This window comes from Puma concolor, chromosome A1 (assembly GCF_028749965.1).
Source record: "Puma concolor isolate L17-30 chromosome A1, mPumCon1.1.hap2, whole genome shotgun sequence".
Classification (NCBI taxonomy): domain Eukaryota; kingdom Metazoa; phylum Chordata; class Mammalia; order Carnivora; family Felidae; genus Puma; species Puma concolor.
In genome coordinates this window covers 190,445,839-190,459,758 of record NC_141667.1, presented here as the reverse complement: position 1 = coordinate 190,459,758, position 13,920 = coordinate 190,445,839, and the positions used below count along the sequence as shown (strand labels likewise).

Below are 13,920 nucleotides of genomic sequence, written 5' to 3'. Positions count from 1 at the left end.
AGGGTACAGGATAGCACTGATAGCAGCTGGAAGTAAACATTGAGAGCAAGAATGAAGTAGACATAAACCATTACCAACACCAAAAAACCACAAGCATGACAAAGGATAAACTCTTCTTCCTGTCAATACCCTTTGTGTTAGGGAAAAGCATATGGTGAATAAGGTGCATCTACAATTCAGCTCTTGGTAAAGGGTCAAATATTCTTAAGATCATTTTCAGTTGTCAGGAACTGATTAAATTGCAGGTAGCATGTGCTCTTAAATAGGAAGATGATATTTGCCAGACAGACTGCTGCCAAATATGGCTAAAACTGAAAATGTGTAGGGATGCCTGGGTGGCTCAGTGGGTTGAGAGTCCAACTCTTGATTTTGGCTCAGGTAATGATATAGCCCTGCTTGGGTTCGAGCCCTGCATCAGGCTCTGCTGATGGAGCCTGCTTGGGATTCTCCCTCTCCCTCTCTCTGCCCTTTCCACGCTTTCTCTCTCAAAATAAGTAAACTTAAAAAAAAAAAAAAAAAAAAAAAACTAAACGAAAAATGTGTGGTATAAAAGAAACTAATAATGAAGAGTTTGAAAAATGCACTTTTCTAGAATAGTCACCCAAAATGCTAAATCAAAGAGGTGCTATTACATTTTATATAAAATTAAGAAAAATAGGGGAGCCTGGCTGGCTCAGTTGGAAGAGCATATGACTCTTGATCTCAGGGTCATGAGCACAAGCCCCATGTTGGGTGCAGAGATTACTTGTATTACATACATACACATATATAAATAGACAAACAAACAAACTTAAAAAGAAAGAAAAACATTCAAGTTCATTTGCTCAAAAATTAAAAGTCTAAAGTATACTCGATTGTTTCAGTGATATAATACCAAATAAATAAGAAATTCAGTGGTTTTCCTAATTTATAAGTATGAAATTAAAGAGCCACTTGTTTCGAAGAGTAAGATTCTTTACCACACTGTTCTGAAAACCTAATGAAAAGAGACCACAAAGTTAATATCCACATGTCCAACACCTACCTTTCCCCCCCTGGTTCATGGCACCAGTGTCTCGTCCACACTGTCCTTTATTATTTACACCAAATGTCCAAACTTCTCCATTCTTCATTAAAACACAAGTATGGGCTTTGCCCATAGCTACCTGAATTACAAAATGACCCTTCAAATCTGTTACCAAACCTGTAGGAAAGATACAAATTTGGTAAGAAACAACAATAAAACCTTTCTGAGTCTAGTAAATCATCAGTATTGTAAAAGGACCACCTCAATACAGAATTTTTTATTTCTGGGATAAAATAACCCACAAAAATGAGAAATACATGGCCAAAAGACTGGCCAGGTATCAGCAAATTAATTTTGTAGGTTTGTAAGGAAGTTTCAAAATCTTAACACATTATCATCCAGACTTCAGACAAATGCTTCTCCTGAATGTTTCCTCTAAATGTCAACACTTCTCAACAACCCTCAGAAGGGTCACTAGTTCTGAAACTTTCCTGGTCCAAGAACAAAGGAGCTTATAAATCATGTACTTAACCTGCTTTGACTTGCCTCAGCAAAACAAAATAAAATACTTGCTGGGGAATACTGAAATAACACTGTTTCTGTAGAAACCTGTGAGATGATCCAAAGCAGCATTTTTCAATCCTTTTTAACCTACAGTGCTTTCTTCCACAATCCAATAGCTAGCTAGTTTAGCCAGCTCCTAAACCTCACTTATTCACATATAACTTTCATTGTATGTGCCATATCCAAATTCAACCCATATAAGCTTAGTATTTTTTGCATCAATTTTAAATTGACTAAAGCATTTTTAACCTTATCAAGTAATCAACAGTAAAAATCAGATTGTTGAGTATTTCCACTATATACTAAAGAGTTAAAAACTCAAGTATTTGTTTTATTTAAATTACAAAAACCATAATTCTTATATCAGACTTTGGGAAAGCTGTTATTATTATTATAATATTATGTTATTATTTTCTCAGATACTACTTTCCTAAGGTGACTTTCTCTTCCACCCTATATTACTTAGGTCTTTTTAGCTCAAAAATTTCCATTTTTAGTATTTAGTATACTTGAAAACGATATGTATATTTAGCAATATTACTTATTATTACTAATAGTACTAGCTGACATGTTTTGGCCCTTGCATATGCTAGGCTCTGTGCTTAGCATTTCATAAGCATTATCTCCTATAATCTTATAACAACCATATGAAACAGGTGCTGTCATTAGCTCCCTTTTGAAGATGAAAAAAGTGAAAGTAATCTCTGAAAAGTTAAAAAATTTAAGTTAGCTATTAGCCAACTAAAAAGTGGCAGTGCCAGGATCTAGGTCCGTATCCATAACCATTAAACCACACTTATCTAATATTTAAGTTGCATAATACCCAACTGTCTCTCAGACCCTCAAAACAAATACAACATTTTGTGAATCCTTCCTGTCTTATTGCTGGGAACAGTGCCAGTAGTTTTAGGCAGGGCTAATCATGGAGCTTGGCCAGTGCAGCTCTACCTTAGCTACTACTTTGGAAAGCTTTCCCTACACTCATTTAGATGCTCACATGACATGTTCTTGGTAGTACCCTGGGGAAATGATTTTGGTAATGTAACTGATTTATCATTGATGAGTTACTTATCTCCCTATTTAGATAGTTATGGAAGGAGTCTCTCTCTCCTGTATTTACTATTATATCCCCAGTTCCCAGCACAGTTGTCTTGTACATGTAGAGTCTTAAGAATTACTTGCCATGTGACTGAGTAACTGAAAAACCAAAAGTTACTGTAATGAATGGATATGTGGGGTGGGACTAGCCAAATAGAGAGTTTTATATTTATAAACTCTAATTGCAAAAATTTGTCATATTTGGTTGCTAGATTTTCTTTCTAGCCCTTAAGAAATGAGTATGATTGTGACAGCCACTTGGCAGGATTTTATATGAGGTGAATATGTAAAGCCTGTGAACTTCTTCGTAAAAAGAAAAATAGAATAAAATTTCTGATTGGAAGTTTAAGTGATGGTCTCATGCTGGGGAAATGACGTGTGGAATATTTCTAGCAATTAATTATTAAGTTGAACTCTACTCAAGCGATATGTGAGTTGCCTTAATGTGGTAATACTTAGATCCTCAGTTGGCCTCAACTGACAGAGTGAATCAAAATTTGGGAGTGGGCTCTTGTATAGTTTAAAAATAGTATTTAGCCTAGCTATTGCTTGCTAAAATCCTGCTGGCTAACACCAATTAAAATTTGTACATTTATCCAGTATATATTTATTGAGAACTGACAGTGTGTCGCAGCTTGGTGGACAGGCAGGTATGGTCCGTCGCTGAAAGAAATGTGGAAAAAGTAAAGAAAATATGCTAGAACTGTTAATTTCCTAGACATATCTTTCCAATATAATGTCTAGTATTGGACTTTCTTTGTATAAAAGTGAAATGTATTTAAGTTGAACTTACTTGAACTGTCAGAGTAAATGGCATCTTTCCCAAACATGTATAGCTCTCCATCTTTAGAAATAACAGAACTACTTCCATTATTGCAGGCTGTGTACACCACAATCTTTCCTTCCATCTTAATTATCTTTTTAGGTTTGTAGGGTTTTGATTGCCGTCTGCTCTTAGCTTAAAAAATAACACAAAACAAAATTAATTTAAGACATCTATGTATAAATAAAAATATATGCATTCATGACACACTTTATTTATTTTCACAAAGGCCTGGGATTCCCAACATGTCAATTAAAATGAGTCAACCTGCAAGCCTCATATGGTTAATTAATACTTAGGCTATCACTGTCAGATCCTTTTCTTTGTTATATGTTAAAATTTCCAATGAGAAACACCAATTTCTTTTTTTTTTTTTTTTATTTAATTTTTTTTTTTTTTCAACATTTTTTATTTATTTTTGGGACAGAGAGAGACAGAGCATGAACGGGGGAGGGGCAGAGAGAGAGGGAGACACAGAATCGGAAACAGGCTCCAGGCTCTGAGCCATCAGCCCAGAGCCTGACGCGGGGCTCGAACTCACGGACCGCGAGATCGTGACCTGGCTGAAGTCGGGCGCTTAACCGACTGCGCCACCCAGGCGCCCCGAGAAACACCAATTTCTAACAAACTTCTGGGGACCTCAATCTCTGTATTAGCTATTTACACATTATTAACACTATTCCATATATATATATTATATATATATATGTGTGTGTGTGTATATATATGTATATATATATATAAACACCATTTCACCATCATATATAACTATATACGTATATAAATTCCCTTTTCTCTCAAACTCTACCTCACGTGCTTTCTTATGCTAGATCCTAGAAAGTGAAATCAGTTCCTCATTCGTTGAACACATGTTTAAGCACCCAGTTAGTGGATGGGAAATACATATATGGAGAAAGACTAAATAAATTTAAATGTGGATGATGATCCAAGTAGCCTCTGATATCAAAAACGAAATCCCTGAAATGAGCAAAAGACAAGGAATATCAATCTTCTGTTCCTTTGGTCAATCCCAGTACTTGATGCCTTTCAGAATAAAAACATATTGCTATGCTGGGCACAACTCTGGGACTTAAAAATACCATTATACTTTTTCATATAACATGACCCATATACATGTATACAGCAACTACACTATCTCATGCTCAAAGAAAGAACAAGGTCCTCCAAATGCTAGAAGGAAACTTGGCTGTGCTCAAGTTTCTGAGATGGCAATACACGTTATGTGTTTTTTTTCCCAAGTAACTTTTATTTACACATGATTTTTACATTAGATGTTGAATTCAAACCTAATCCTCATAAGATGCTACTCCACTGTGCTAAAACATGTAAAGTATATGGGAAGTTACAAAAAGAGAAAAATGGCACTTTGAGAAAGACTGAACAGAAGTATAGGAAAGATAAGAGATAAAATTGTTTTCAATGTTTAGGAATGATTTAATTACAGAGAAATAACATCAAGAATAGTGACCCATAACTAAAGCTACTACACAAGGCAACAAAAGGTTTACTTCATTCTGAAATATATATTCCTTATAAAATTTTGGGTGACCTAAGATAATATATTGTAATAAATACGTTTTTAAAAATAACACCAATGAGCAAAACAGATGAATAGCAATATATACATACAAAAAGTATATATAAAAACTTATGAAAATCAACTCTACAATGAAATCAGCAATCCCAGTTCTTTAATGAACAGTACACTATTAACCGATTATGCCACAATGTAAAATCATCTATTAATCTGGTAAGGTTAATCTGGTAAGGCTACTGAAATTGATATACCTTATGTTAATAAATTCCACAATATTTTTACTGAATGTCCAGTTTCTTAGTCAACTTACTTGACTCTCCATCTTCTCCTTTACTAGCAGATCCTGTAAAGAATATGCTTCCATCTTCTGCAACTAAAAGGGCATGAGAACCATCATGTCCAACTGAAAAGTGTACAATCTTTGGAGATTTTGTAATTGGTAGTTCAACCCATTTTCCTGCTGAAGGACCACCTTGCTTGATTCCAAGACTCTGGTACTTGCCAGTATAATATATCTTATATATCAAAAAAAAAAAAAAAAAGAGGGAGTAAGAGAGAGAATTATGGTGCCTTTTGGGGTAGTGTACCAGGTTTCACATGAGAGAAAAAAAGACTTTCATATCTTACTAAAAAACAAAAATAACAAGAAACCAAACTGTTTTTATACTTCAGTGAGATCCATCAGTAGGAGAGAAATATACATATTTTTCTAAAGATCCAGTTCATAATAGCTTTTTCGTATCTATTCAAGGTATCTATAATCTTCCATTATAAGTCTCCTGATAGATATGAATAAAAATATACTTCACAAATATACTCTAACCTCACAAGAGGAGGAAATGGATAAAATTCTCAACTTGTTTTCCTAATGTAAAAAACCCTACATATTAATATACCATAATTGCCTAGTAATTTTAATTTTCCTTTTTTTTAATTTTATGTTTATTTTTGAGAGAGACAGACAGAGCATGAGCGGGGGAGGGGCAGAGAGAGAGGGAGACACAGAATCTGAAGCAGGATCCAAGGCTCGAACTCATGAGCCATGAGATCATGACCTGGGCCAAAGTCAGATGCTTAACCGAGTAAGTCACCCAGGTTCCCCTAGTCATTGTAATTTTCAAAATTCTTGTAATTACCTCACTTTATTCTCACACCCATGAGATAAGAAAGAAGCTTCTATCTCTACAGACTGAGCTCTACAATCTGTCACTTATACTTGCTCCTACTTTCCCCAAATTGTAGTCTTTATATTTCTGAACATTTATAGAAATTTGCAATAAATGTGTTCATCAAAATAAACTCAAAATATGAATTCATTCCCAAAGAATTAAAAGCTCCATAATTAAAATATCTGTAAAAATGTAATATTTTATAAAGTTTTATACTCTTGTATCTCACAATTTTCTTTTATACTATTTCAACATGAATAAAATTTCACCATATTAAAAAAACATAAAATAATTTAAAATCAAAATTTCAATTATGTTTAAACATGTAGTCTATGTAAATAAACTAATCAACTGATTATACCAATTGGTTATCTCATAAAACACAGGATGTTCATTTTTAATACTAAAGAGTAATTTACCTTTCCATTTGCTGTTTTCATTAGTGCAAACTCTCGTCCTGCACCAAGAATTGCTGACTCCTCATCAAATCCTGTGCCTGATAATACAAGACTCATAAATATTACTATATTTTAATATGAACAATGTAAATCATAATTTTGCACTATTTTGAGTTACTGAAACGTCAACTCAGTACCATTCAAAAACAAGGATGACGATAAACTTGTTGAATCACTATGAAACTAATGTAACATTGTGTGTCAACTACACTTCAATTAAAAAAGGAAAAACAAGGATGACAAAATATGCCATATTCCTGAGTTAAAAAAAAATTAACGGTATGTACAGTACTCCAAGGAAAGATAAAATTACCATAAATTTTTAACTTGTTCCAAACTAGTGCCAAATTAATCTTTTAAACATAAAAAAATGTTTAAAACCAATGTCAGCAATATTTCTTGAATTAATGAATTAAGAAATTTTTATTGAGCATTATTATTAGGTAGTAGGCATTACATATTGCATGAACCTTATCCCATTCAATTTTCACAACTATACTGCCTGGTTTACTCGATGAGGTTAGTCCAGACACAGAGTCATTTGGGCTTGAACAATGTCGTGCAGATATCTGAATTAAGGTATATTAGATTCTTTGTTCCATGCTCTTTTCTACAGAAGAACATTTCATGTGGCTACTCCATGAATTTGGATACATATGTGTGCATACATAACAAAGACCCTTATGCATATTTTCAAATTCTAAAACTATGAGTAAATAATTACATATGGTATATTTTATGATTTTGTCTAATATAAACTACTAGTTTATGAGCTTTTTAAATTTAAAAACTACAATTTCAATTCAGTACTTTCTATGGAAAAATTATAAAAACACTACATAATTAAAATAGGCAAAGCATATCACTCATGTCAAGTTTATTAAACTTAATGAGATAATAGTCAAAAAAGGTGGGTCTTGCAAAGAATCCTGCACGTTAGAAATGGCACTATTAAACCTGGAATAGCACGGCAAACCAAAATTGAGAGCCTCCTGGGAAACAGGATCCTAATTACTACTAGGACACTGCAGGAGGATGTATACTAAGACAGAAATATTCTGTGGCTGTCCCTATTTCTGCATCCAAATGAAAGATTATTAATCAGTGTTTTAGGCCAATTACCATTGTCACAATCTATGGGATCATTCTATGGCTGTCCTAAAAATCTGTTCAAATTAACAATCAAAGGTTTCAATGAGGGAACTATGTATATTAATGTAGTAATATTTACAGCGCAAGTTTTCAAAATTTTAAATAATTGAATAAAGATAGAACATATAAATTAAGGATGTCCCTAAGTGCTGCCTATAATTCTTATCAAATGTAAGTTTATTTTCATTTGCTCTATTTAAAATGAAAACGGAAAATCATTAGTCACTTTCTTCAAATGGTGTTCATATAACACACTCTGTTTAAAGACCATATTTCCTAGTTACTTATGCATACTAATTCATAAGTTGCTTTATAGTAACAGCAAAGTAACTGCCAAAATATAACACACAATGCTTAAAACACTGTACTAGTTTTCAAAAGAATAAAGAATCTGAAAACTTAAATATGGGAAAAAGGCTTATTTGACTATCTTACTTATAATATGCAAGTCCTTTTCCAGATCAAATAGTGAGATTCCACAGGCATGTAAACATTTTCTGGCCAGTTTAAGTTGTAATTCTTGTTGTAGCACAGGTTCAGTGCTTGTGGCAAAAATTCTGACAACAAAGCCATCCTAAAAGAAAGAAAACACTCAGAGTATTATGTTGCATAAATTGGTCTTCCAAGGCTTTATACTAATTAATATCAAATAATTTATGAGAAAGGGATTCCATTTACACCAGCTATTCATGATTCAGAGTACTTACATCTCTTGAAGCAGCGATCTGATTAATATATTCTCCATCAGTGAATAAAATATTTTGACCTTCAGTATGGCAATCTGTACAAGAAGAGGAAAAAGTAATTATATTACAATATAAATAAATAGCTCACAAAATGACTTTACTCCTCTGTTGAAGTCAGAATGAGAGTTCTCCAGGCAATAAGGATAAACTTAAACTTAAAGGGATACTGTGCTTTTTTAATAAAGAATTACAAATTAGCAGAAACTAAGTAATTCAACTATTATTACATTTTGTGCTTACATTTATAAATCTTCCATAATCAAGGACCTGAAAGCCCACCTAATTTCAAAATGAATTAGTATTAGATGTAGTCTGATAATAAACATGCACCATGATGAACAAACTATAATGTTGGTTATAATCATTTCAATACATGCAATGTAGGCAACACTCTACCTTCAGACATACATCACAGTCATTAGTGTCACAGAAAAATACAGATAGACCTAAAGCTTCTGCATTTGAGGTCTATAGCATCCAGCTACAGATATCCCTTGCTTTATCAAACAGAACTGGTTATACCATTTCCACTTAGAAGTTTAATGGTTATTCCCAGCATTTTCAGCATTTAGCATGCTATGTATACATTTGTGTGTGTGTGTGTGTGTGTGTGTGTGTGTGTGTGTGTGTTTAAAGTAAGCTCAATGCCCAACTGGAGCTTGAACTCACGTCATGACCCCAAGATCAGGAGTCACATGTTGTACTGACTGAGCCAGCCAGGCGCCCACAGCATGCTATACATTTTAAATGTTCATCTGCTTTGTACAACAAACACACTTAGGTTTATGTATTTCTTTTGTCTGAAAGCACTCATATATTTTGGCTGGAATATTGTGTTTTATCAATACGATATGTATCTCTGTGGAACAGTGCACTATCTACTTTGATCAAAATAATGCACAAATGCCATTGTAACAAGGGATACCAGTATTACAGAAGGACCACTGGAACATGTGTTAGTGATTGCTACTGAACAACATGAAACTACAAGCAAAATCAACATCTAAATATAAACTGTATCCTTTTGGAAAAACAAATGTTCAGCAAGCAAGTATAAAAGCACACACACTTCTCAAAATAACTGCAGAGAACTAGGATGAATCTCTCCATTAATTACAATACCAAAATAATATCTCATTTCTATTTGCACCTGAATCAACAAAACGTAAAATTCTGGTTTTGGAATGCAGTAATGGAGCCCACCCAAATAAGCTGGATTACTCCATATCTTTGCCCAGGAGCTTCATACTAGCATACTTCCTTATTATAAATATGCAAAACACAGGCAGACCCTTACCAAATAGAGAATTCAGTGATCACAAACTGGAAATAGAAACTGGGAGACAAGGCCCACTGGTAGCCCAAGAGACTTGGTAATCAAAGAGAGGAGAAATCGAAAGAAAGAGTTCCTAGTCCACTGTACAGAATACAAAGAGGCGCAAGAAAGATGCTTCCCAAGCTCTAAGCAGTAAGATTTTAAACTAAAAAGCAAAGAAGAAAAACTCATTATAATTTCAGATAAATGCAGGGGTGAGGAGTGAAGTGGCGCAAGAAGAGTAGCAAAAATTCTCATGATCTGAGGCAATCTGTCACCAGACATGGAGAGTAAATGACATAGGATACAATATAAAAGATATGTCAACATATAAAGGCTAAAATGATTATTAACAGAAAAAAGTATGTTCTAAGTTCATCAATGCTAGGTTGAAAATAACTTATTTACAAGCTAAACTATAAGACAAGTTGAAACATGAAGCTCAAGGAATTACCAGATTTATGTCAATTTTAAATATGGTATTCATTACCATCTATAAACCTGACAATTTACTTGTGCTTCTTGATGTGAAAACTATAGAGTTGCCCCTAGTTAGGGGGAAAATGAAAAAAAAAAAAAAAAAAAAAGAGTGCTATTGAAGAAATTGCAGACCAGGTCAAAGAAATGGAAAAATGATGATGGGTATCTTCCGGGTATCTTCAGGCTTGAGCGCAAGTCTTCCTGCTGCATGATTTCAAAAAGATTTTCTCTTTATCCTTTCTTTATCCAGCATGTAATGTTATAAGACAGCATCTTCAGGAAAATATCAAGCAACATCTGCCAGTTGGGAAGACATACAACACGGGACTGTCCTCCCAAAGTTTGGTTCATTCTTCACCTTGAATATGGCACGTATTCATGAAACAAAGAAAGCCACACTTGTACTGTTAAAAGTTGTATTTCATATGTTAAATGATGTAGAGGGATTTAAACTGAACAAAAACAACAAGTCAATTCTTATCATATTTTCATCAGAAATAAAACAGCTATACATAAGCCATTTTCAAATAATCTTCTCAGTCACAATCTCTGTTAATTGATCAGGGTTTCTCAGAAGCAAATCTTTTATATTAGTATCTACCTGTTGGTGTGTGCATGGTGGGGGTGAGTGTTTAAAATTTTTCTTCCAAGACATTATCCTAAAATGGCACACACAAAGAGCAACAGGGATGCTCATTACAGTATAACATATGGTAAAAAACTAGGAGGAACTTCCATTTGAATGTATTTTGTAACATTAAAATGATATTGGAACTATATGCAGAATATTAAGTGAAAGGGATAGGTCCAAAAAAAGCATTAGGCAGCATATGATCTCTTCTTTTTTTTTTTTCCACAACAATGTCCATCTAAACATAGGAAAAAGATAGGATATTTACCAATATGCTGATAGTGTTTATACATGAGAAGTGGGGTTACAATTAGTTTTTATTTTTTCCTTATATATACTTATACAATAAATATTATTATTTTTAATATATGTATATATAAGGGGGTACATGTAATCATTTTAAAATTATTATCATCATCATCATCATCACCAGAGGCATGGCCCAGGACTTGCAGTGATTTAAAAAAAACCTGTAGATATATCTGTAAACAGTGATTTACAAAATAGCTCTAATAAGTTATGTTTTCCAAAGTACTTTATTTGTTGAAACACACATGAAATGTGGCATTTACCTTAACATGGTGTCATGTACACTAATTTGGATATATATATATATATATATATATATATATATATATATATATATATGCATAGCAACATCTGAATAAATGTTTGATGAAGTTGAAGGAATCTTTAAAAAATTAACAAGCAGCTTGGGAACAATTATCCTTCCCAATGTATTCTTCGGAAGTAGTTCTCAATCATTTTCAGATGGTCAAGTGACTAAAAGTAGTATTGCTGCTCTTCATGAAATTACTGATAGACACATTAAACATTTAAGATTTTAATATAAACAAACTTCCTCACTATGCATTAAAGGTATATGCAAATTCAAAGATTTTAAAATGGATATCATGCATTTGCCCAGTGTTCTACAAAATTTAAGATCCACTGCCCCAGAATTTAGAAACTACAGTGATTTAAGAGATAAATGCGTATGTGCAACTTCAAAATTAAAGCAAAGTGAAATGTGTCCAATGTGCCTTACCAGAGTATTATTAAAAAGTATAAATGATGGAATTAAAAAAATTCCTGATCCATTCTAAAATCTGTCTCTGAAAACCCTTTCATACGAAGAGGAAAACCCAAAGTGTACTGCTATTAAAGTAAAAATAAAAATTAACAGAGAGTTCTTCATACCAAGTTTTATAAGAGCCAGAGTCATGGTTTCATTAGGAGCAACAAAGTAACCTCACCCCCTTATTCAGCAGCTGAATTAGTCTTGGTGGTGAGGGTGAAGGACCAGGCTGCAGATGGGCAGTGATTTGAAAACAAACACTGAAACGATTTATGCTATATTTCTGATGTCTGTTTTCCTCACATGCATTAACTTTATACACACTATAACATTTTTGTATGTCAAGATTTTTCTCAACCTATTTATAAGCAAGTACTATCCCTTGCTAATCATTGTTTATAGGTCCAAAGGCCCAACATGCACATCTCTTAAAATTTACCTGTAAAGAAAACAAATGACTAGTTGAATAACATACCTGGTAATATCACAGTACCATCCTGTTCCAGTGTTTCAGGGCTTATTCTTATGGCTGTCATGCTGTGGTTATTCACATCTCTATACAATAAATAACCCTGTAAACAACAAAATATTTTGCTGTGTTATGTGTACAAATATCGTTTCATTAGCTATTTAGCAGAAACAATAGTCATGCAGGTCTGTATAGTTTTCTGAGGTATGATAATATGTTAAATTTCATGTCTACAACAGATTAAATATTAAAAATACAAGTATCTGAGGTGTGCTTTAATAAGAGGAGGAATCGTATACCACTGAGTATCAATTTAACCTATTACATTCTCAGATACATATATGAGATACACCACACAGGCCAGTACAGACATCTTGCTCAAAATTATTTTATCATTTGCCAAGTAAATAATAGAAATGACTACTGTTACTTTAAGAAATATTTTAAGGAAATATAGCTGAAATATTTAGGTTAATATTAAGAAATGAATAGAGTAGTGGTTTGAGATGGAATGATATGTCACTGAACGTACTTCCACGTCCTTATTCTTTATAACATACTATAGTGGCAAATAACAATTTGATGTTTTGAACCATGTTAAGTTTTAAAAGACAATCGCTGAGAAATTAATTTGACATTTAAAATTTAATTTCAAAATCTCCCCAATAGTTGATCTAGCACAATTATTTTTCATATAACAACAATTTCTTTAATTTTCAAAATCCTTTCAAATATATCTTATAATCTGATGATGACAACAAGCTCTGAGCTGAGCAAGACAGGTATGCGGGGACATATTTATTCAACATCCTTCCACAAGGGAGCTTGTATTTTACCTCTCAGGAAGGGAGAGTATGGAAATAAACACTTCTGGCCCTTTTCCATCCTTCATTCGCTTCTCTTCATGGGAGGTGAAGAGTGTAGTAGTGTGTCTGATTGCTGACACCCATTTGGCCACATTAGTCAGGTGATGAGATCACAGCATTAAGAAAGCAACATGGGCCTACCACTTTACTCTTTGGGGATACTTTGCATGATCCTCCATATAGGTAACTATGCCCTGGGCAGACCACGCACTGTTCCCTGGAAGGTACTGATCTAGGCTTAAAGTGGAGGGTCTTGTGGCAAGAAATTCTAATTTGGACTCACGTCATGGATACATTCCCAATTCATATTTACTAATGGCAATGGTGGTCTCCATTCTTATCTAGAGATTCACAAAATTTGGCTAAATAGCAGGGGATCAAATAAGTTAACTGAGTTGTCCAAAGTCACACAGCTAGTAAAGATCATGGTCAGAACTAAAAGTAAACCTCTCGTGAATTCTAAGCCAATGTTCTCTATACTACACTGTATCATTGTTATTAGCCATA

General features: G+C 33.5%; 1 protein-coding gene across 15 annotated transcripts in view; it reads right to left on the bottom strand.

The window, feature by feature from the left end:
* The window catches only part of MYCBP2 (MYC binding protein 2), a 293,673-nt gene that overhangs the window by 216,990 nt on the left and 62,763 nt on the right, over positions 1-13,920 (bottom strand). For all 15 annotated transcript variants that reach the window (XM_086709934.1, XM_086709939.1, XM_086709855.1 and 12 more), the window contains exons 8-14: positions 12,554-12,650; positions 8,536-8,609; positions 8,264-8,402; positions 6,638-6,714; positions 5,360-5,564; positions 3,462-3,626; positions 1,025-1,183 (exon numbers count right to left, since the gene is read on the bottom strand). In XM_086709934.1, coding sequence (XP_086566060.1) covers positions 1,025-1,183; positions 3,462-3,626; positions 5,360-5,564; positions 6,638-6,714; positions 8,264-8,402; positions 8,536-8,609; positions 12,554-12,650 — 916 coding nt within the window. The remainder of the gene's footprint in view (positions 1-1,024; positions 1,184-3,461; positions 3,627-5,359; positions 5,565-6,637; positions 6,715-8,263; positions 8,403-8,535; positions 8,610-12,553; positions 12,651-13,920) is intronic.